This window comes from Hemiscyllium ocellatum, chromosome 31, assembly GCF_020745735.1.
Source record: "Hemiscyllium ocellatum isolate sHemOce1 chromosome 31, sHemOce1.pat.X.cur, whole genome shotgun sequence".
Lineage (NCBI taxonomy): Eukaryota > Metazoa > Chordata > Chondrichthyes > Orectolobiformes > Hemiscylliidae > Hemiscyllium > Hemiscyllium ocellatum.
The window spans coordinates 35,041,042-35,062,662 of NC_083431.1; the positions used below are offsets into that span (position 1 = coordinate 35,041,042).

The following is a 21,621-nucleotide window of genomic DNA, read 5'->3' on the forward strand; positions in this document are numbered from 1 at the left end:
ACTCCTTTCTCTTTCATGGCAACATAAAGTCTCCACCTATCCCTTCATCTTTCCACTGATCATACTGTCCAGACTTTGAGAACATCATAGAGTGATCATATCCTGACAATTTATATTCACGTTCTAAACTTCCCTTGCAACCTCTGCTGCCTCACTGTGTTCCAACACACCAACTGGTAAAGGATGAATCAGTTGCCAATCTTTCCATATTTTAATAAGCTTTTTTTTTACAGGGAAATGCATTACAAATATGAAAACCCAATGACTAAACACTCAGTTTCAATGTATTTCCATTTTTGGATGTACAAATGAATCTGCAGTTAAAGTTTATTATCTTCATATGATTAAATACAATTAATATGCAGTTAGCAATGTGAGCTGTGTAGTGTAGTGGATCTCCAAACTTTGGAGTAAATGATGATTTTATGTCGTCTATTCAGCACATTAGAGTGGTGGAAGTTTGTTATGCATGTCTGCAATCCCAGGGAGTTGTGATGGAATGTTATTAAAAAAAAATTCTCAGCCATTTATTTGGCATTTATTTGCATTTCGCCTTTGGAATTTTAACACTTTGCATTAAAATATGTCCTGGTTTCATTTTCAGGAGAGCTGATGGATGGGAGAAGAGGACTAGTCCCTTCAAATTTTATTGAGCGCGTATCTGATGAGGACATGTTAGCGTTTCATCCCCCAGAAATCAATGAGCTGTCTCATAACTCATTTCAGGAGATAAGTTTCCATAGTGGCAGTGAGAAAAGCCTTTCACTGAGGAAGAACAGCATCGAAAAGCTGGAGACCTCCAGCCTCCATGAGGAGCTCAGTCTGCATGGGTCACAATTAAAGTCAGACAGCCTTGTGAGCAATGGTCTTGTTCTCAATACAGAAGAGGTGGCAGAATACGATGAGGATGTGGTGCCTTACCCCAGGAAACTGAACTTAATTAAACAGCTTGCCAAAAGCATCATTGTCAGCTGGGAGTCCCCTTTGGTGCCCGGTGGTTGGGGTACAATATTCAGCTATAATATCTATGTGGATCAAGAACTGAGGATGAATGTCAAGTTTGGTTCACCAACTAAAGCTGTAATTGAGCGACTAGACCTTAATTCTAAAGCTTATCGCATCTATGTGCAGAGTGTGACTGACAAAGGGAACTCCGATATCATATGTAGCAGCATGCTTGTGGGGAAAGATGTCTGCGTTGCTCCTACGCAGTTGAAAGTTCAGACTATTACCGCAACCTCAGCGGACATTTCTTGGTTGCCAAGCAACAGTAATTATACCCATGTGATTTTCCTCAATGAGGAGGAGTACACAGTGGTGAAAGCTGGGAACTACTCCTACTCCCTGATGAACCTGAGGCCGAATATGAAGTACAAGGTGAAAGTGGAGGCCAGACCACACCAAATACCATGGGAACTACCACCAGATCGGCGGCAGCTCAAATGCACATGTACTCAGTTCTCAACCTTACCAGGAGGTCAGTAACATAACAAATGATCTCTTAAGTACAAAGGATGTGCAGCCAAATTAGGTGTTGGGAATTCAAATAGAACATTGTATCAGGGAGGTTGAATACAAATAGAAATTCAGATTAGTGGTGTGATTGACGAGCTAGGATTTGCGGTGAGAAGTAGCGGGTTGAATGGGTTTAATGAATTAAATTTCAGAGTTGTGATTGCTGGAAGTTTTGCCAACATTGGAAAGGACAAATCCACAGTCAACCAGCATCATAAGCGTGAAGGGTTCTCGCTGGTATGTGGAAGGAAGCTGGAGCATAGACATGAGGGCATTTTTAAACAAAGGTTTCAAAATCAATGTGCAGAGATAGCAGGAAATAATAAGTTCAGAAAGATGATCAAAGAGTGGAATTATATGGGACATAACGCAGGTAGTTGGATTCTGGATCAGTCGTAACTTGTGCGGGAAACTTGGGAAGCTGTGAGAACATTGTTGGAAAACTGAAAGGGAGTACATGTTGGCGTAATTAGCCTTTGATGCTGTGACTAGATGGATTTGACAGTTTGTATTATATTCACTGTTGCCAGACTCTGTGTGTATTTTGGTTTGTTGGTCAACTGCATAGACAAACTGGAATTTATTCAACATCCTGTCTAAGGCAGGAAAGGGGAGGGGCTGATTGGAATCCAAAACATTGCTGTTAAGTCAATGGGTTGGCATGTTCCCATCTCCGGGTGATCCTGCCTGGTGCAATCAAGCTATGGAAGCAGCTAACTGCCAGGTCTGCTATTTGGGTCCAGTTTGAGGAAATGTGGATCTTATGAATGGCAAATGTATCCCTCTTTGCAGATAAGATCCAGAAGTTCCCTAGAGGCATCCAATTAATGGGAATGTTATGTATACCAGTCCCCTGGTTTTAGAGTCACTTTGGCTACGGAGCTACAGGAGTAGCCATAGACCATCCTATGAGAGGAGCTCCTCCTCCACAATGATAGCTATGCAACTATGGCTGGAAATAAATTTAATAATTTAGTAATTCTTCTGAGAGTGCATCCATCTTGGAGCGCCCTGAAGTCTTCTTGTTTGCCACAGCCAAGGCCACCTTGCTGACCATTGCCAACCCTCTTACCCAACTTTATTGTCTCTCACCCAACCTTGCTGTTCTCTCTCACTTTCTGCTCAATCCCCAGATTTTTCAAAATATACCAATCCTGGCCTTGAGTATACTTGACATTAGAGCATCCATGCACCACTGGGGTAAAGAATTCTGAAGATGATCAACCCTTTGATCAAAGATATTTCTCCTCATATCAGTCCTAACTAGCCAACCCCTCATCCTGAGAATATGCCGCCCAGTTCTCAACCCTTGACCTGAGGAAGTAGCCACTCAGCATCTATCCTGTCAACCCTCTCACACTCTCATGTTGCAGTAAGATCACAATTCATTCTTCAAACGCCTATAGAAAATAGACTAATGCAGCACAGTCTGTCGTTAGAGAACCATACTCTGAAATCAAATCAGTCGACCTTTATTGCATCCCTCTAAGTCTGATATATCCATACTTAGGTGCAGATGTCAAAACCGCACAATATTTTGTTTGTGGTGTCAATGCTTCTGGCAGTATTAATACTGAATGTCAATTTTTAACTTCCTTCGAGAAGATGCTGATGAGCTGCTGCCTTGTACAGTTCCATTGGGTCGGAAGTCTAAGGACTTTCCCCAGTGATTACAATGGAACAACAGTTGCATTTCTAAGTCAACTTGCTGAGTGGTGGATAGGGTGCTAGTCAAGCAGGGAGTTTTGACCTGAATGGTGTTGAGTTTCTTGAAGTTGATCGGAAATGCTCTCACACATCAAATGCAGAATATTTCATTACACATTTTATTTGGTTAATTTATTTGGTTCATTCATTTTATTCTACCATATTCATTATTTGTCCTTTGTAGATGGTGCAAACCTTCAGGAATTAGAGATTTCAATTACTTTTTGCCAAGTATTCAGTCTTGACCTGTTCTTGTAACTATGGCACCCACCTGGCTGTTCCAGTTAAACTTCTGGTCTATGGGACCCTCCAGGCTATGGAGAATTCAGCAAATGCAATCCCTTTGAATGTCAAGAGGAATTGGGAAGATTCTCACTTGGTGGAAATGATCATTGCCTGCTACTTATATTGTACAAACATTACATGTAACTTAAAAACCCAAGTCTGAGGTCTTGCATGTAGATATGGCCTGAATTGAAAACTGTACTACAATCGGTGATAATCCTGAATTCTAATACCTGTGATAGTGGAAATGTTTTTGAAGAAGTAGCTGAAAGGGTCTAGGACATTATTCTGAAGAACTTCTGCCCTGATGGTTTTAGGCTAAGATGATTGGTCTAAACGATGACGGTTTTTTTCTTTGTGCTGGGTCTGATTTTAGCCAGTGCAGAGCTTCCTTCCTGATTCCCATAGTTTCAGTTTTGCCAGACTCCACTTGTTTGATGCTCAACTTGTTCAAATGCTGCCTAGATATTATAGTCACTCTTACCTCATCTCTGGAAACCAGCTCTTCTCTTCATGCTTGGGTCAAGGGTTAAGATCTGGAGCTGGATGAACCTGGAAAAACCCAATCGATGTATCAGTGAGCCAGTTATTGCTGACTTACTGATGATGATGGCCCTGCCATTGGTGCCTTGCCATTACTCGGATAATTGAAAGTCGGTTGATGTATGATAATTGGCTGAATTTGCCTTGATTTAACAATACATCAGAAGATGCCCTTTGGCCCACCAAGCTGTGCTGATTCCTAATCTTTATATGACCCGCTACTTATTGCCCAGGCACAGTTTCTATCATTCTGTTGGCGTCCCATTCTTGTGTCTATCAAGATACACCTTAAACATTGTTAATGTGCCTGCTTCCATCACCTCCACTGGTAGTGCATTCCAGGTACCCACAGGACAAAAAGTTTTTCCCAAACTTCTCATACATTTGTAACACCTATCTGGCTGCCCCTCAGCCTCTGCCTTTTCAGTGAAAATAACCCAAGTTTATCCAATCTCTCCTCATAATTAAAACCCTCCAGCTCAGGCAACATCCTGGTAAACCTTTTCTGCACCCTCTCCAAAGCATCCAGATGTTTCTGATAGTGTGCCAACCAGAACTGCTTGCAATATTCTAAATGTAGCCAAATTAAAGTGTTATACATATGTAACATAATTTGTCAACTTATACATTCTGTGCCCTGGCTGATGAAGGCTAGCATGCTGTATGCCTTCTTAACCACCTTATCCTTTATGATGTCACTTTCAGGGATCTGTGGACTTGTGCGCCCAGATCCAAGTGTATGTCAATGCTCCTATTGCCAGTTATTGTATAATTAACACCTGAATGTGATCTTCCAAAGTGCATCTCCTCGCATTTGGCTGGATTAAACTCAGCTGTCATTTCTCTGCCCAAATCTGCAATCGTTCTACATCCCGTTGCATTCTTTGATAATCCTCCTCACTATCTACAACTCCGCCAATTTGGTGTCATCTGCAAACTGACTAATCAGACCACCCACATTTTCCTCCAGATCATTTATGTAATACAAGCGACTAAGGCTCCAGCACTGGTCCCAGCAGAACACCACGAGTTACGGATCTCCATTCGGGAAAGCAGCCTTCCACTGCTACTCTGTGTCTTCTATGACCACGCCAGTTCTGTATCCGAGTCAGCGCGGATTCAATGAGACTCCACCTTTTGTCCCAGCCTGCCATGAGCTACCTAATCAAATGCCTTACCCAAAGTCTTTGCAGATAACATCCACTGGCCTTCCCTCATTAATAATTCTTGTCACCTCCTCAAAAACCTCAATGTTGGTAAAACATGACTTTCCCTACACAAACCCATGCTGCTTATCACTAACAAGTCCATTTGCTTCTCAGTATCTTTTCCAACAGCTTCTCCATCACTGACATCAGGCTAAGTGTCCTGTAATTACCTGGATTATCTCTGTTTCCTTCCTTAACTAAAGGAACAACATTGGCCATTCTCCAGTCCTTTGGAATCTCATCTAAGGCCAAAGAGAATGGAAAGATATCTGTTAAAGCACTAGCTATTTCCTTCTTTGCCTCCCATATATTGTGGGATAGTTCCCATCTGGCCCTGGGGACTTGCCTACCTTAATGGATTTCAAGACTCCCAACACTTCCTCTTTCATCATGATGACCTGCCCGAGAGTATTCACACATCTTTCCATAACCTCAACATCCCTTGGGCCCCTCTCAATGGTGAATACAGGTGTAAAGTACTCATCAAGGATCTCACCCACTTCCTCTGGCTCCAACCATTATCTTTCTCTATTATCCTTGAGTGGCCCTGCTCTTTCCCTAGCTACCTTCTAGCTGCTGAAATATGTATAAAATGCCTTGGGATTTTCCTTAACCCTGCTTGCCAAGGACATTTCATGGCCACTTTTAGGCCTCCTAACTCCCTGTTTGAGCTCCTTTCTACTTTCTCTATATTCTGCAAGGACCTTGTCTGTTTTTAGTTGCCTGGACCTTAATTATGCTATTTTTTGACTAAGCTGATAATTTGCCTTCTCATCCAAGATTCTCAAATCCTAACATTTCTGCCATTCATTTTCATAGGGTCAGGTTTGTCCTGCACTCGAATCATCAAGGACGTTTTGTTCGACAGGCAAAACCTGGGTCATTTACACTTTAACAAATAGATGAACATGATAGCCGCACTAGAAAATTTTAGATAGCAGTGTAGCAATTCTGAAACACAAATCTTCAACACAATACAGGGACTCATTATCCTTTCCTTATAGAATGTATGTGACTATTTCTTGCTAGCACAAAGAGTAAATCAAGTTGGCTAAATCCTGACAGCTGCTGTCATGACTAAATCAGGAGACAACTGGAATGAATCATTTACCAAATGACTCTCTGGTTGAAGGTGGTTGCAAAGACTTCAGTTTTTGTCTGTTTACTCACTATTCTGAAGGGTGTGCAGGAGCAGAGGGACCTGTATGCGTGTATATGTAATTCATTGAAGGTGGCTGAACAAGCGGGGATAGAGTTAATAGATCATACAGTACCTTGGGCTTTATTAATACGGGCCAAGTTTACAAGATCTAGGATGTTTACAAGACTTGGATCAGTTGGAGTATTGTGTACTGATCTGAGTACCATATTTCAGGATGGGTTGGAGAGAGTGCAGAGGAAGCTTGTGAGAATGGTTTTGTGGATGGGAAACTTCAGTTAGGAAGATGGATTGGACAAGTTGGAACTGTTCTTTGGACATTTGATAGACGTTTTCAAAATCATGTGGAGTCCAGGTAGGGTAGAGAGAATGAAATTGTAAACACTTACAAAGTAAAATCACCATACTCTTGTAGGGCTGCTCTTGTATTAGAGAGAAACCCAGTGGTGGTGTAAACTGAGGGTTAGTACATCTCAGATGGGAGACCTTCATATCGACCGCAGCTAATATCGGAATTGAACCCACGCTGTTGATGTTCAAACCGACTATCCAGCCAACTGAAATCCTAGCTTACTTCCCCAGCCAGTTCTTTGTCATCAGCAAAGCTCAGTACATAATACTTGGTCCTTTCATTTCATTCAGCACGTATATTTTTAATAGCTGTGTTCCAGCACCTTACTAAAAACTAGAGTTCTAGTGTAGCAGTGCTGAGGGATCTAGCTATCTGTCTGTTTTTGCAAACTGTTGGATATTAAGACCATAAGACATAGGAGTGGAAGTAAGGCCATTCGGCCCATCGAGTCCACTCCGCCATTCAATCATGGCTGATGGGCATTTCAACTCCACTTACCAGCGTTCTCCCCGTAGCCCTTAATTCCTTGAGACAACAAGAATCTATCAATCTTGACCTTGAAGACATTTAGCGTCCCGGCCTCCACTGCACTCCGTGGCAATGAATTCCACAGGCCCACCACCCTCTGGCTGAAGAAATGTCTCCGCATTTCTGTTCTGAATTGACCCCCTCTAATTCTAAGGCTGTGTCCATGGATCCTAGTCTCTGTGCCTGTGTCTCGAGGCATTACGGGGTTGAGTTGTGAATGTAATGACCAGTGCACGTCCTTGTTTGACTGACATTTTGGTTGACGCAGGTCCTCCAGATGCCCCACTGGATATTCAGATAGAAGCAAGCCCCAGTCCTGGGATTGTGTTGATCAGCTGGCTGCCAGTGACTATAGATGCTGCAGGGACCTCAAATGGCGTGCGAGTCACTGGATATGCTGTCTATGCTGACGGGCAGAAGGTAAAGCTCCATTTGCATTTCCTGTAAGTAATTCTTACTTTGTCTCTGTGTATGGGTACCTTTGTTAACCCTACTTACTTTCTTCTGCTGCCTGATATGCTCGTGAGTTTCACAAATTTAATGCCTATCATACAAAGAGAGGTATCATTTTTGAGCAGAATGGACAAGGTTGACTCTGCTTTAGGGATACATCACCTTTAATGCACTGAGTTCTTAGTTCTCTGTGGCTGAGAACCAGGAGAATCGTGACTTCGATGATACAGTTTAAGTAAGCTTGTGAACTCTGTTCAGAATAGCTTCTTGCCAGATACATTGTAGAGTCCAATTTTCTTCATTACTGTTTGAGCAACTGGTACAATCAAAAGTTATTCAGCCACTACCAATCCATGAACATCTACAGATAAAACCCCGGGCACCATCTATTTGGAGAAATAAAGGCAATGATTATGCCGCCTCCTGCCTCTGCTATATATTCATACTTGTGACCATGGCCATCCCAGCTGCTTATCCCTGGTCAGTCCCAGTTGTATCATTGCATTTTAAAGCATTCCTTCTCAATTTTGAACATTACTCCTCAGAATGGTGTGTTGTTGGTACTCTGTCCTTAATGCGGTTGGTTAGGTGCCGTCTTGATTAACAGAATGTTACAGTGTTTCATTAAAAAGTCAGCATGCATTCTTTCAACTGAGGTTGCTGCATCATTCTGAATGAAAATTTGATGCATATATCAATGGCTTCAGTTAAATGGTCAATTGGTAAGATTTGTTAGAAGTTAAAACTGAGTTTCTCAGGACAATATAACTTCCTCTGATTTCTTCTCAGATTATTGAAGTGGCATCACCAACAGCTGGTAGTGTGCTAGTAAGATCCAGCCAGATTCAGCTTCTTCAAATTTCTAAGGAGCTCACAGTTCGCACCATGTCTCCTTACGGTGAATCAGCAGACTCTAGCCCTGTCAGAATTCCTCGAACACTGTTTACATTCCCTCTGCACTCTGTGCCATTACAGTCTGCCCCTGAAATATGTGAGCATCCTGACAACAGTAATTCAGTCAGGAAACCATTGTCCATCGCAGATTTTAAGGATGAATTTGATGATCTGACTGGGATGGCCTCTGACAAAGCTCTCAACTGTCAGAGTGCCACAAGCTATAACGGAAAAGAGCAGGGAGGCTATCCGCCTGCTTTTAAAACTTCGGGTCAGGTGGTCGATGCAATGCCAAATTCAATAAGTGTTACTTTTGAAGAACCAGCACCTGTTCAAAGAGAAAATACCAAAATGGAAGAAAATTTGCAGGTAGGTGGAACATATTTTCACTGTTTTCAGTGTACCACATCACAAGGCAGCAATGGTCACAAACTTCTCTGATAGCTTATACATTAATTGGAGTTTTTAAACAGTGCCAGGAGAGTGCACAAAATTACTGCCAAATGTTCCATGTTGGGAAGAGAACTATAACCTAAGAAGTTACCTCTTCTTGTTTTGGGCTTGGCTTCAGCTGCCTAATTTGGGGTAGATTCTGGTTTCAGCCAACTGATTTGGTATTCAGGTATGTTTTGGAGTAGTTGGTTTTCGAGAGACATTATTTTCCATTACCTGGTTCAGGCAGATACCACCGGTTTGACAAAAACGTTGCATCTCTTTATTTTAGTTTTTAAGAGCAGTTCAGCTCCCCTATTTCAGAGAATGGTTAGTTCCAGTATTAACTTTAAAACACAACTGACATGGCTTAATGGGGAAGACTGGTTTCCTAAACTACAATATTTCTAAAGTAATTAATTGGTTGTATATTTTGGATATTCCAAGATCATGAAAGAAGCTATGTAAGATGCAAATCTGTTTTTCAGTAACTGGCTTTGTGGGACATGTTCTTACTGATCAATATTCAAGACTTTTGGTTTCCGTTGGTATCTAGTCTCCATGGCTAATCTCAAAGACAATACGATCAAATTGCTCATATCCACTCATGAAATTCTAGTATTTCATGTGACTATTCGTAACATCTAATAAGCTCAAGAAACTGAATTCAGCAAAAGTCAATATAATCAACCGATCTTTTCACAGGATGGTGCTGCAGATTTACAACAGTCTTGTGAAGTGGACAAGTTTGAGGAACAACCAAAAGAAGATGTAGAAAATTTGGAAAATAGTCACATGAAGAGGCCAGTTGGCTCACTTGAGGATTTTCTTGTGAACTTAGAGAAGGAGGAAGATCCTGATGTCAGTAACACATATATTAAAGAAGATTCTGATAAAAACATTCTGGAAAGTGATTCAAATGAGCAGATGTTACAGACCACCAAAGCTATAGAAGCATTAGCTAGAACCATTCCACAAGAGTCAGATGACAGTGTTTCTCCAAGTAATACCAGGATGACATCGATTGAGGAATTTCTGATTAATTCAGAGTTTAAACAAGAAAAAGCGCACATTCCAGAGTTGGGGGAGGTCATTGAACAGAGTCAGTTCCAGTCTGGAGACATTCCTCAGGTTTGTAAACAAAAATGAAAGCAGTTTCTACTTTGGTGTTTTCTTCAGACACACCATTGAGAAGATGTTCATTAGATGAGAGTCCCAGTTAGTTAAAGTTAACCATTAACTGTGTTAGGTAAAGGTGAGAGAGGTGAGAAATCTTGGAGCTGCATGCATTTTGAGCATTTCCTTTTATTTATGAGACCTTTTGCAAATCCAGGGCAGACTGATGGGATGAAAGTTTCAAAATATGCATAATGTTCTAAGAAGCAGAAGCACCCTAGTTTCTAGTTGACATGATCATCAAATTGTTGAAAGTAGGGTGAATTTGGCTTTGCTATTTCATCTTTTATCTTATGTTGAAAAACTGGATATATTTTATGGGATGCAATAATTTATTTGCAACTTGTACACCACCATAGTTGGATATTGGATTGATTTTCCTTTTTAGACTGCAGTCTACTGCAACAAAAACAGAGGAATGCATTCCCTCACAGAGATTATTTAACCACTAATATCTGAATTAAACAAGAAATACAAATAGGCCTTTCTGAAGGCCATGCCACACCTTTCCTCAGATCCTATCGCAGGTCAAGATTTGCTTTTGTTATCAGATGCCTTTGCTTGATAAATATTTTACGCTAAATCTCCTGCATTCCACCTTTCAATTTAAAATGATTTAGCCATTATTAATAGTCTTCTGATTGAATATTGTTCAGATCTCGAACAGAGCCAAAATCCTGTTTCTGTATTTAGGTTGTTCTTCTTGTTAGTGATTTTTAAAACCGATTTTTCCCTTCAGGGATCAAAGACAAAATGAACTTAGGCACACTGAATTGATTTCACATCAGCACAAATTGATAGAACAGATTACTTCAATGGGTGTTAATATTTTTTGAAATACTGTCGAGCCATTGACAAGCTAGATAGAGAATGGGTTGGATGATTGTACAGTGTATTGACGCAATATTGATTTACTTTGAGTGAATAGTGAATGTCATTCCCTAAATTATGAGTTCCAAATCTCAATTCTATTAACTGTCAAGCTGTTAGAGATGCCCCCGAAGTAAAAATGGGTCAGAGGGCATGTGAGTGCAAAGGTAAGAGTTGCAGAAGAAGAGATTTTCCGTTCTAGCAAGAAGGAGATGAGTAGGAGAATGAAAGTTAATTAATTAGGCTGTAATTATAAACTAACAATTTTGCATAGTTTTGTTTCATATGAAGAAAAAGCCTTACAGCAAAGGATCATTGGGCCAAAGAGTGGCAGATGGAGTTTAATTTAGATAAATGCAAGGTGTGGCATTTTGCTAGGACAAACAAGGGCAGGACTTATACAGTTAATGGTAGGGCCCGAGGGAGTGTTATAGAACAGAGAAACCTAAGGGTTCAAATACATAATTCCTTGAAAGCTGTATCACAGGTAGACAAAGCGGATAGAAAGTGTTAGGCACGCTTGCCTTCATTGCTCAGGCCATTGAGTTTAGGAGTTGGGATGTCATGTTACGGTTGTACAGGATGTTGTTGGGGTCCTTTTGGAGTACAGTGTATAGTTCTGGTTGCCTTGCTAGATAAAGGATAATATTAAATTGGACAGGGTACAGAAAAGGTTTTCAAGGATGCAATAGAGACTGGAGGGTTTGAATTATAAGGAGAAGCTGGATAAGCTGGGACTTTTCTCACTGGAGTGCAGGAGGTTGATGGATGACCTTCTAGAGATTTATAAAATCGTGAGGAACATGCATAAGATGAATAGCAAAGTTCTTTTCACTAGGGTTGGAGAGTTCAAAACTGGAGGGCATAATTTTAAGGTGAAAGGAGAAAGATTTAAAAGGGACCTGAGGGGCAACGTGCTTCGTATATGGAATGAACTGCCAGAGGAAGTGGTAGATGTAGGTACAGTTATAATATTTAAAAGATATTTGGACAGGTACATAAATAGGAGAGATTTAGAAGGCTACGGGCCAAATGCAGGCAAATAGGACTAGTCTCAGTTTGGAAAACTTGGTCAGCATGGATGAGTTGGATTGAAAGGCCTGTTTTTGTGCTGTATGATTGTAGTACTCTATAAATTATTATGAAGCATTAAGTGGATTTGTTAATAGCAAATCAGACTCAAGATTGTTTCAATCTTAGCTCTCAAGCACACGACAAGTGCCCCATTGAAGTCAGTTACTTTTTTGGAGAGACTCAAAGAAAGAAGCTTTGTTAATTTGTTGTTGCTGAGTGTCCTCTAACTTTTTACTATGTCCTATAGGCTCCCCTGTCCACATGTCCTATAGGCTCCCCTCTCCATTTGCTGATTAAATCCACCTCCTTTTTCTGTGTACCCAGAAATCTCATTGATGGTCTAATTGTCCTTTAATGTTGTTTCTGATGTGCTCTTTCCTGTGGAGGATGAAGAGACATTATTTTGGGTTTATTAATGTTATGAAGTTTTGCCTAAATTGAGGTCATTTATTATCAAGAATGTGAGGCGAAAGCATACTGTTCCTTGAAAATGAAAATTATTAAAACATAGAAGCCCTTGTAACAAGCAAAGTGAGTTCAGACTGATTTTGAATAAAGAAAGTTTGGAAACATTAACCTTTGCAGAAACTTATTTCTCAGTTAACTAGGTGCTGAGAAATAATGACAGGTAAAGAGATTAATAAAGTTGTCTCAAGACAAGAAGATCTTTATTGGCATCAGAAATTTACCTTATCGTGATCATCAATCTTTTACATTGTTTGGCAGATCGTGGGCGGCACGGTGGCACAGTGGTTAGCACTGCTGCCTCACAGCGCCTGAGACCCGGTTTCAATTCCCGACTCAGGCGACAGACTGTGTGGAGTTTGCACGTTCTCCACGTGTCTGCGTGGGTTTCCTCCGGGTGCTCCGATTTCCTCCCACATGACAAAGATGTGTGGGTCAGGTGGATTGGCCATGCTAAATTGCCCATAGTGTTAGGTAAGGGGTAAATGGAGGGGTATGGGTGGATTGCGCTTCGGTGGGTCGGTGTGGACTTATTGGGCCGAAGGGCCTGTTTCCACACTGTAAGTAATCTAATCTAATCTTAGCAAGGTGGAGATTACAATCAATATCTCATTCATCTCAATGTAGACAGCCTGCACCCTTGTAGAGTGGATTGGACCCCTGTGGAGTCTCAGGCCCATCATTGATTCCACCAACTCTTACCGGTGATGCCGCTGCAAGCACAATCTCAGGGTCCATCATCGGCAAACAACTCTACACTACCTGCTTATTCTGCTTATTTTTCTGAGAATTGAAGTTGCCTTTCAATGACCATCATGTTTAGCCATCGAATGGTGACTTTCCAGAGTCCAGATTTCCTTTTGTGACTAATAAGGCTTCAGGGGGGAGAAAACCCAGCAGTTTTACATCACAAAAACCAAAGTCTTGTATCTGAAACTGTGCCACTCACCTCCCTTTTTTTGTCACCGACTGGTTTCTAAATCGGCATACAAATAGTGATGATGGAGGGTTCTTTTTGTAATTGGAAGCCTAGAACAAGTGGTGTGCCGCAGGGATTAGGGCTAGGATCCTTTCTGTTTGTTATGTACATTAATGACTTGGATATGAAGGTAAAAGGTTTAGTTTGTAAGTTTGCAGATGATATAAAAACAGAGAATGTTATTGATAATGAGGAGGCTATGGTCTACACTCTGATATTATCAGCAGATAAATTGGGCAGAGCGATGGGAGAAGGTGATGCATTTTGGGGCATCCAATAAGGGAAGGATTTGCACAATGAATGATTAATCTTTGGGAGCTACTGACGAACAAAAGCAGACAAAGTGGTGAAGAAGGCATGCGGGATGTTTATCTTAATTAGCCGGGGCATAGACTATAGGAGCAAGAAAATTTTATTACCACTTTATAAAACATTGGTTAGGTGACAGGTGGAATACCGTGCGCAGTTCTGATCGCTATACTATTGGAGTGACGTGACTGCACTCGAGAGGGTGCAAATAAGATTCACCAGGATGCTGCCTGAGCTGAGAAGTCTCAGTTATGAGGAAAGACTGGGTTTGTTTTCCTTGGAGTGGTGGAGAGTGGGGGTGGGGTGGAATCTGATTAAGGAATACAAAATTATGAGAGGCATAGATCATGAGAATCTGTTCTCCATCGCAGACGTGTCTAAGATAAGAGGGCAACTGTTAAGGTGAGGAGCAAGTGGTTTCGAGGAGATCTGAGGAAAACAAAATTCACCCAGAGGATGGTTGAAATATGGAACATGCAGGCTGAGAAGGTGGTGGAGGCAGGTACTCTCACAACATTTAAAAAGTGTCTGGATGAGCATTTAAAATGCCAGGGCAAACCAAGCTATACACCAAGTGCATGTAAATATGATTAGTGTTGTTTGGTGTTTGGTGTTTGGCATAGACATGGTAGGTAAAACGGACTTTATCTGTGCTGCAAGTTCTGATTAAATCACAATGTTGCTGCAAAGGGGGAGTTAGCGGACCTAGTAATAATTAAATTGTGGCTGCCAGGATACACTGGAACACTAGATAAACTGGTTCTCACAGACTTTCCACAGAAATACATAGTAACTCGGAGTGTACCAGTTTGCTTTTGACATATTTTATATACCGTCTTTTTCTTTCTGATTTCTTTTCACCTCCAGCAGGGCGATAATACGGCGAATCATGAGAGTGAAGATTACCCCCTGGACAGCAGTCGGGGCTCTGACCTCTCTGACATCATGGAGGAGGATGAAGAAGAACTGGGATCAGACACACAGATGAATGAAGAAATTCAACAAGATTGCAACTTGATCAGGGACAACTCACTAAAGGTAACAGTCTCAGCTATCTCCCCTAGGGATTTACTGGCCCGAGGGGAAGAAGCAGGCAAACATAATTAAGAGGGCTGAGGCTCAGAATTTATTGTCATTATGATTAGCATGTTGTTGCATGTGTTTATATTTCATTCAGTTGCTGACTTTTTGCCTCAGGCCAAAGGTAAGTCACAATGCACACAAGAAACAATCAATCTTCAGTCACTATCCATTAACATAAATTAATGGAATCAATTTTATAATCCTCGTCCTTTCTGTGAAGTATTCCGTCAATAAGATAAACTTATTGTAGCTGGATCAGAGTAAAAGCGTTTATTACTCTATAAAACTATCACATGGACACAAATACCATGAAATATTTAGACATTACAGATTTTCTAAATTGTCACAGCACACATTATGTTGCAAAATGGTTATTGCTCTGCAGAGGCCCTAATGTGTCAAAAATTGTAATGCTTCCCAAAGTACAGAAATGAAATATGTTTCTACAACTGGATTGGGATTTGGGAAGCACAGCTTATTGCAGCCTGAATCTCAGAGAAATTGGTGATTGCTTACCTGAGAGACAAAACCAGCGAAAATCGTGGCATTTGCTGACTGCACAGATTGAACGTGTAAGTTTGTGAGTTGCAGGGTGGCAGGCTGGAGAGTGGGAACTTTACTTCTTTGTTCATGTCAATATATCAAACACAGCCTCAACAACATTACCTTGTTTTATGGGAACACGGTCCGAGTACTGAGAATAGCAAGGTTGCAGGGCCAAACTTCCTGAGGAGAAATGTTTTATCCACGTTTTGGCCATAATCACAGGTGTAAATATTGTGCCCTTTGTGGCTGAGGGAAGGGTGAGGGGTTGGGGGTGTGTGGAGGTGGAATGATGGTCTGATGGCAACTGTAGTCTTTATCCTATGTGCTGTTAGAAAAGACAAAACGTTCTGTGAAAGGAAATTAAACCAATAAAAAAACAGTAGGAATGAGAATAAATAAACTTAAATAGATAATGGTCACTCAAAAGGAAGTATGAAAAACTATTAACAATCAAAATAAAATATATAAAGGGAGGTCAAGATATACCAGAGACAATAATGTGTTTGACAATGAAGTGAGAATGTGTTGTTTATCCCCATATAATAGGCAGTTGCTTTCACATTTCAGGGATGCTTAATAGAATCATAAGGAGGGTGGCATTGTGGCTCAGTGGTTAGCACCACTGCCTCACAGCTCCAGAGACCCGGGTTTGATTCCACCTTTGGGCAACTGTCTGTGGGAGTTTGTACTCCTCGTGTTTGCATGGGTTTCCTCCTAGTGCTTCGGTTTCCTCCCACAATACTGTAATGTGCAGACCAGGTGGCTTAGCCTTGGAAAATGTAGGGTTACAGGAATAGGGGGTGGATCTGGGTGGGATGCCCTTCAGAGGGTTGGTGTGGGCACAGTGGGCCAAATGGCCTGATTCCGCACTGTTGGGATTCTATGATTGAGTGTAATCTGATTTGAAGTTGCTGATTTGTGACAGATTTTCCAATGCAATTAACAGTGGCTGCTCAAAAAGTCCAGTTTGATAAATATGCAAAACATTTCATCATCCTTTCTCAGTGACTAAATGCAACATATAACTGATAGTATGAACCAAAATGTGCTACCCCAACAAACTGCGACCAATACCCTACCAGGACATGCCTTGCTAGTGCTTTCAGGGTATTGCACTAACTTGGCAGGATATGAAACCCTGTAATTCAGAAGAGACAGCAGCAAAGTTGGAATTAGAAGGCAAAAAAAATTAAATGAACGTAGAAGGCTGAGGAAACAAAGACTTTAAAACAAAGGGCAGAGTTATTGTTGAATGATTGGTGGTATATACTTGAATTCAAGTACTCCAGAATAAAGCAGATGAACTCAGGGAAGATGGATTCTGAGTTATTGAAGCACGGCTTAAAGAAAGGAAGTTTCAAAGAAATTGAGATCAACATTCTGGGTTAGAGTTTTCAGACAAGATAGAAAATAGATTAAAGAAAGTCTTGTCATAATATTGGTTAAAGAAACATTCACATTAGTGAGAAAGGATGATATGCTGGAAAGATCATCAAGTAAAGCTATTTGAACTAAACTGAGAAATAAAAAAAAGAGACAGTGCTGAGAATTTGCAATGCTCCTTCAAATTGTCAAAAGGAGATGTAACTACACAAATAGAAACAAATTAACTGAGGTGTAGAAACACTAAAGTAGTAATGGTAAGAAGTTTCAACAGTCCTGATACTAATTGGGATAAAATTAATGTAAAGGTTTTGGAGAGCACAGAATTCTTATTGTATATTCAGGGTATCTATAAATAATAATCTATTTAGCTGGCACATAGCAAGCCCCACCAAGAGAAGGAGCAGCCTTAAACACTTTCAAGGAATGAAGTTTGCATGTAGAAGGGACATCAGTTGGAGAACATTTTAGTGACTGTGTACATTATTCACTTAGATCTCCTGCAGTTATGAAAGAAAGACAAGGAGTAAAAGTTCTAAATTGCATAAAGTCTAAGCTGAAATGTGATTTGGCAAAATTGGAATTGGAACATCTTATAGGTAAAACAGTGTCAGACCAGTGTGATGCATTCAAAGAGGAGCTCAAAAAGAGTTCCTGCTAATGAAATGGGTGTGTCTCCCCAGTCTGAAAGCCCAGATGTCAAACAGCATACAGAGTAGCATAAGGCAAAGGTTAGCAGATGTCAGATGCTGAGAAACAAGCACCACAGAAAGCTTGGGTGCTCAGAAGGCACAGGGGTGAAATTGGAAAAAAAAATAGGAAAGTGAAGAAAAGTAATTTTTAAAGAAAGGTGATATCAAAGAAAGCTGAAATGTTTCACAATACATGCAGAGAAAAATGGTAACAAAGGAAAGAGTAAAGGCCAGTAAAGTAACTTTTCTGTGATGGCACAAGATGTACATGGTTCTTAATGAATACTTTATGACTGTTTCCACAAAAGAGGAAGGCAAAGCAATTATTGTTCTCTTGAAGAGAAAGGTGAAATATTGGCAAACATACTCCTAGACATGGCGAAAATGTCAAAGGTATTTTGCACCCTTGAAATTGGAAGAATTGCTAGGCCCAGAGAAAATTTATTCTAGGTTGCTTGAGTAAGGAAAGAAATTGCAGAACCTTTGATGATAGTTTTCCATTTGTTCTTTGTTAGAAAAAATATAAGCACCATAATAGGATGACTGATATTACATCATTGTTTCAAAAAGAAGGAAAAGATAACCTTGATATTCACAAGCTAGTCTGCCGTACCTTGATTGTGGATAAATTATCAGCAAGTATTCGGAGGCAGCATTGGAAAGGAATGGAATGGTCAAGGAAAGCAACATGGATTTGTTACAAGAAGATCCTGCCCCTCTAAAGTTATTGAATATGTTGTGAAGGTGACAAGGAGCATTGACGAGGGTAGCACATTTAATGTAGTTTATATGAATATTATCAAGACATTCGGCAGGGTTGTCCATGACAGATTGGTCAAAAACTTTGAAAAGTGGATTCCAGGGGAAAGTGGCAAGTTGGATCCAAAATTTGCTCAGTGATCTGAAGAAAAGGATCATTGTGGGTAGGTAATTTGGAGACTGGAAGGTCATGCCACTCTATTTCACAAGGTTGAATTCCTTACTTTTTGCCAGGTATCAATGATTTAGACTTAAATGCAGGGATAGTGATTAAGAAGTTTCCAGAGCATACGGCAGTTGGCTGTGAAGAATGTTGTAAGCTGCAGGTCAGATATCAGTAGACTGACAGGAAGACAGAAAAACGAGAAATGAATTGAGTTTGGAAAGTGCAATATGGCATCTGGGGAATACAAAGATAAATGGGTGGAAACTGAGAAATATATCTCAGTGGATACTGAGAAATATATCCAATATTCTGGAAATATATCCAGAAATATATCGGAGTGCATATACACAGGCACCTGAAGGTAGCAGCACAGCTAGTTGATATGGTTACGAAGGAATTTATGATCATTTTCTTTGCAGCTAACTCATAAGTTCTAAGAGCAGAGAGGTTTTTTTGCTAGAATTTGTAAATTTGACTGGAGCTCAGAGTACTGCTTGCAATTTTGATCACTTTTGGAGCAGAAGAGGCTAAGGAAAGATTCAACTGAGTTGCACAAAATTAGTAAGGAGCTAGATAGGGTGAGTAGAAATAAACTAATTTCCTTTCACAGGAAGGTCAATAATCAAGGAGTATAGATTCCTTGTAATTTGTAGAAGAATTGGGAAGGAGTTGAGGAGAATTATATTCATCCACAGAGTGGTGGCAATCTTGAACTCAAAGGATGTTAGAGATAGAGGCTCTTAAAAAATACTTGGTGCATTTGAAGTGTCAGACATACAATGCTATAGACAAGGAGTTGGAAAATGGCATTAGGTTAGATGGATGATTTTGCATCAAGTATGGATGCAGTAGGTGAAATATCCTCCTTCCTGGGGATAAAACTTCTGTTTCTTACATAAGAAAGTTACCTCAGAGTACAACAAGATTTTGATCTCGATGGGCCAATGGGCCAAGGAATGGCAGATGAAGTTTATTTTAGATAAATGTGAGCTGCTGCAGTTTGGAAAGTGTGATATGGCTTCTGGGGAGTGCAACCATAAATGAGGGCAGGATTTATACACCGAATGGTTAGGTCCTGGGGAATGTTGCTGAACAAAGAGACCTTGGAGTGTATGTTCGTAGCTCCTTGAAAGTGGAGTCACATGTAGACAGGATTGTGAAGAAGGCATTTGGTGTGCTTTCCTTTATTGCTGAATGCATTGAGTATTGGAGTTGGGAGACAGTGAGGTCTGCATTTGCTGGAGATCAGAGTTGTGAGTGTGTTGCTGGAAAAGCACAGCAGGTCAGGCAGCATCTGAGGAGCTGGACAATCGACATTTCGGTTCCTGATGAAGGGCTCCGGCCCGAAACATAGATTCACCTACATATAGGAGTTGGGAGGCCGTGTGTTATGGCTGTACAGAACATTGATGAGGCCACTATTGGAAAACTACATGCAATTCTGGTCTCCCTGCTGTAGGAAGAATGTTATGAAACTGAAAAATGTTTTGAAAACATTTATGAGGATGTTGCCAGGGTTGGAGGATTTAAGCTACAAGAAGAATATGAACAGACTGGGGCTGTTCTTCCTGGAGTGTCAGATATTGAGGGGTTTGTAAAATCATGAGGGGCATGGATAGGGTGAATAGCCAAGGTCTTTTCCCCAAGGTAGAGGTGTCCAAAACTCATGGGCATAGGTTTAAAGTGAAAGGGGAAAGATTTAAAAGGGACCTAAGGTGAGATTTTATTCATGCAGAGGGTGGTGCTAGAGATGTGGTGGAGCCTGGTACAATTACAACACTTAAAAGACATAAATAGGAAGGACATAGGCCAAATGTGGGCAAGTGGATGAGATTCATTTAGGATAACTGGTTGGCATGGATGAGTTGGACCAAAGGATCTATTTCCGTGCTGTACAAGTCTATGGCTCTAAGTGAGGAAGTCTTAGGTTCCATTTGCTAGTGCATGCTGTTTCATATCAACAGGTAAATTCCTTGAGCCGCTCAGTCCAAACTGTATCAAATAGTATCAAAAGACTCATGCTAGAAGTTGGATGGAAAATTAAAGGGTGGTGGGGTGGGGTGGGGACGGGGAAAATAAATTGATGCACAGTTGAAGGAAATCCCACCCTTTGGAGGGATGAGCTAATCTGTTTGGATGGAGACTCCAGTAGCCCCAGCAGTGCCAGAGATCTGTAGTGAGCAGTGTTAGGATTGCAGGCAGGCTGTGAGGTAGACCCAGTGGAAACCAGAATGAAGCAAGCCAGGTTATTGTTGGAATCTTATAGAGGTGGGGGCTAATGGACTGGGGAGTATGTTGCAAATTACATCAGGGAGGAAAGAAACAGGAGCTATCTTCTTTGCTGGTTGGTAAAGGGTATCCCTGACGTTAATACCCTCTTCTTTTACTCTGTTTAAAACACTAGAGAAAATAATCCTCCCATCTGAATGTCTGTGCCAACCATTCTCTGATGTAGATAGCATAAAATTGGGGTTAATTGAGCTGCAAGTGAATATCGATTGATACTTAGGTTTTTAAGTATGTTGGGCAGACTGCCGATTTTGGGGTTGGGGGTGATTTTGGCAGTGAGCTAGCTACCCCATTTATATAACATTCCCCTGGTAAAACACACCCAGCAGCGGCATGTAATAACCAATTCAGTGTCAACAGCAGCTGAAGCTTACCTGTGAGACTCAAGTAGCCAAGTAGCATTTCCTGTGTAGGCTTGCGGATGATGGACAGCTGTCATACCCCAGCATGGACCAGCATCTTTGGGAATGGAAGGCAGGAAAGAAACTTGTGCTCAACTGGATTCACATCACAACAAGACTTCTACGCCTTCTCTTTATCATATGAATGGGAGGTTACAGCTTCTTATCTATTTCCAGTATTGAAGCAAATGTACAGGGCAGTAAGCATAATGAGCAACAATTTGAGATTGGGTATGAGATGATACATATCCATGTTAATATACTCCAGCTTGAGTAAACCCACTCACTGCCACAAATGACCTCGGCCCAATCATCTTCAGCTTCTTCATCAATGACCTCCTGTCCATCGTAAG

The 21,621-nt window shown here is 40.9% G+C and overlaps 1 protein-coding gene across 7 annotated transcripts in view; it reads left to right on the forward strand.

Moving 5' to 3' along the window:
• Window positions 1-21,621, forward strand: part of LOC132830300 (peripheral-type benzodiazepine receptor-associated protein 1-like) — a 299,306-nt gene that overhangs the window by 225,346 nt on the left and 52,339 nt on the right. For 6 of the 7 annotated variants that reach the window (XM_060847882.1, XM_060847879.1, XM_060847886.1 and 3 more), the window contains 5 exons: window positions 605-1,477; window positions 7,566-7,717; window positions 8,540-9,013; window positions 9,782-10,207; window positions 14,817-14,987. In XM_060847882.1, the coding sequence (XP_060703865.1) occupies window positions 605-1,477; window positions 7,566-7,717; window positions 8,540-9,013; window positions 9,782-10,207; window positions 14,817-14,987 (2,096 nt within the window). The remainder of the gene's footprint in view (window positions 1-604; window positions 1,478-7,565; window positions 7,718-8,539; window positions 9,014-9,781; window positions 10,208-14,816; window positions 14,988-21,621) is intronic. The other variant, XM_060847881.1, reaches the window with a different exon arrangement.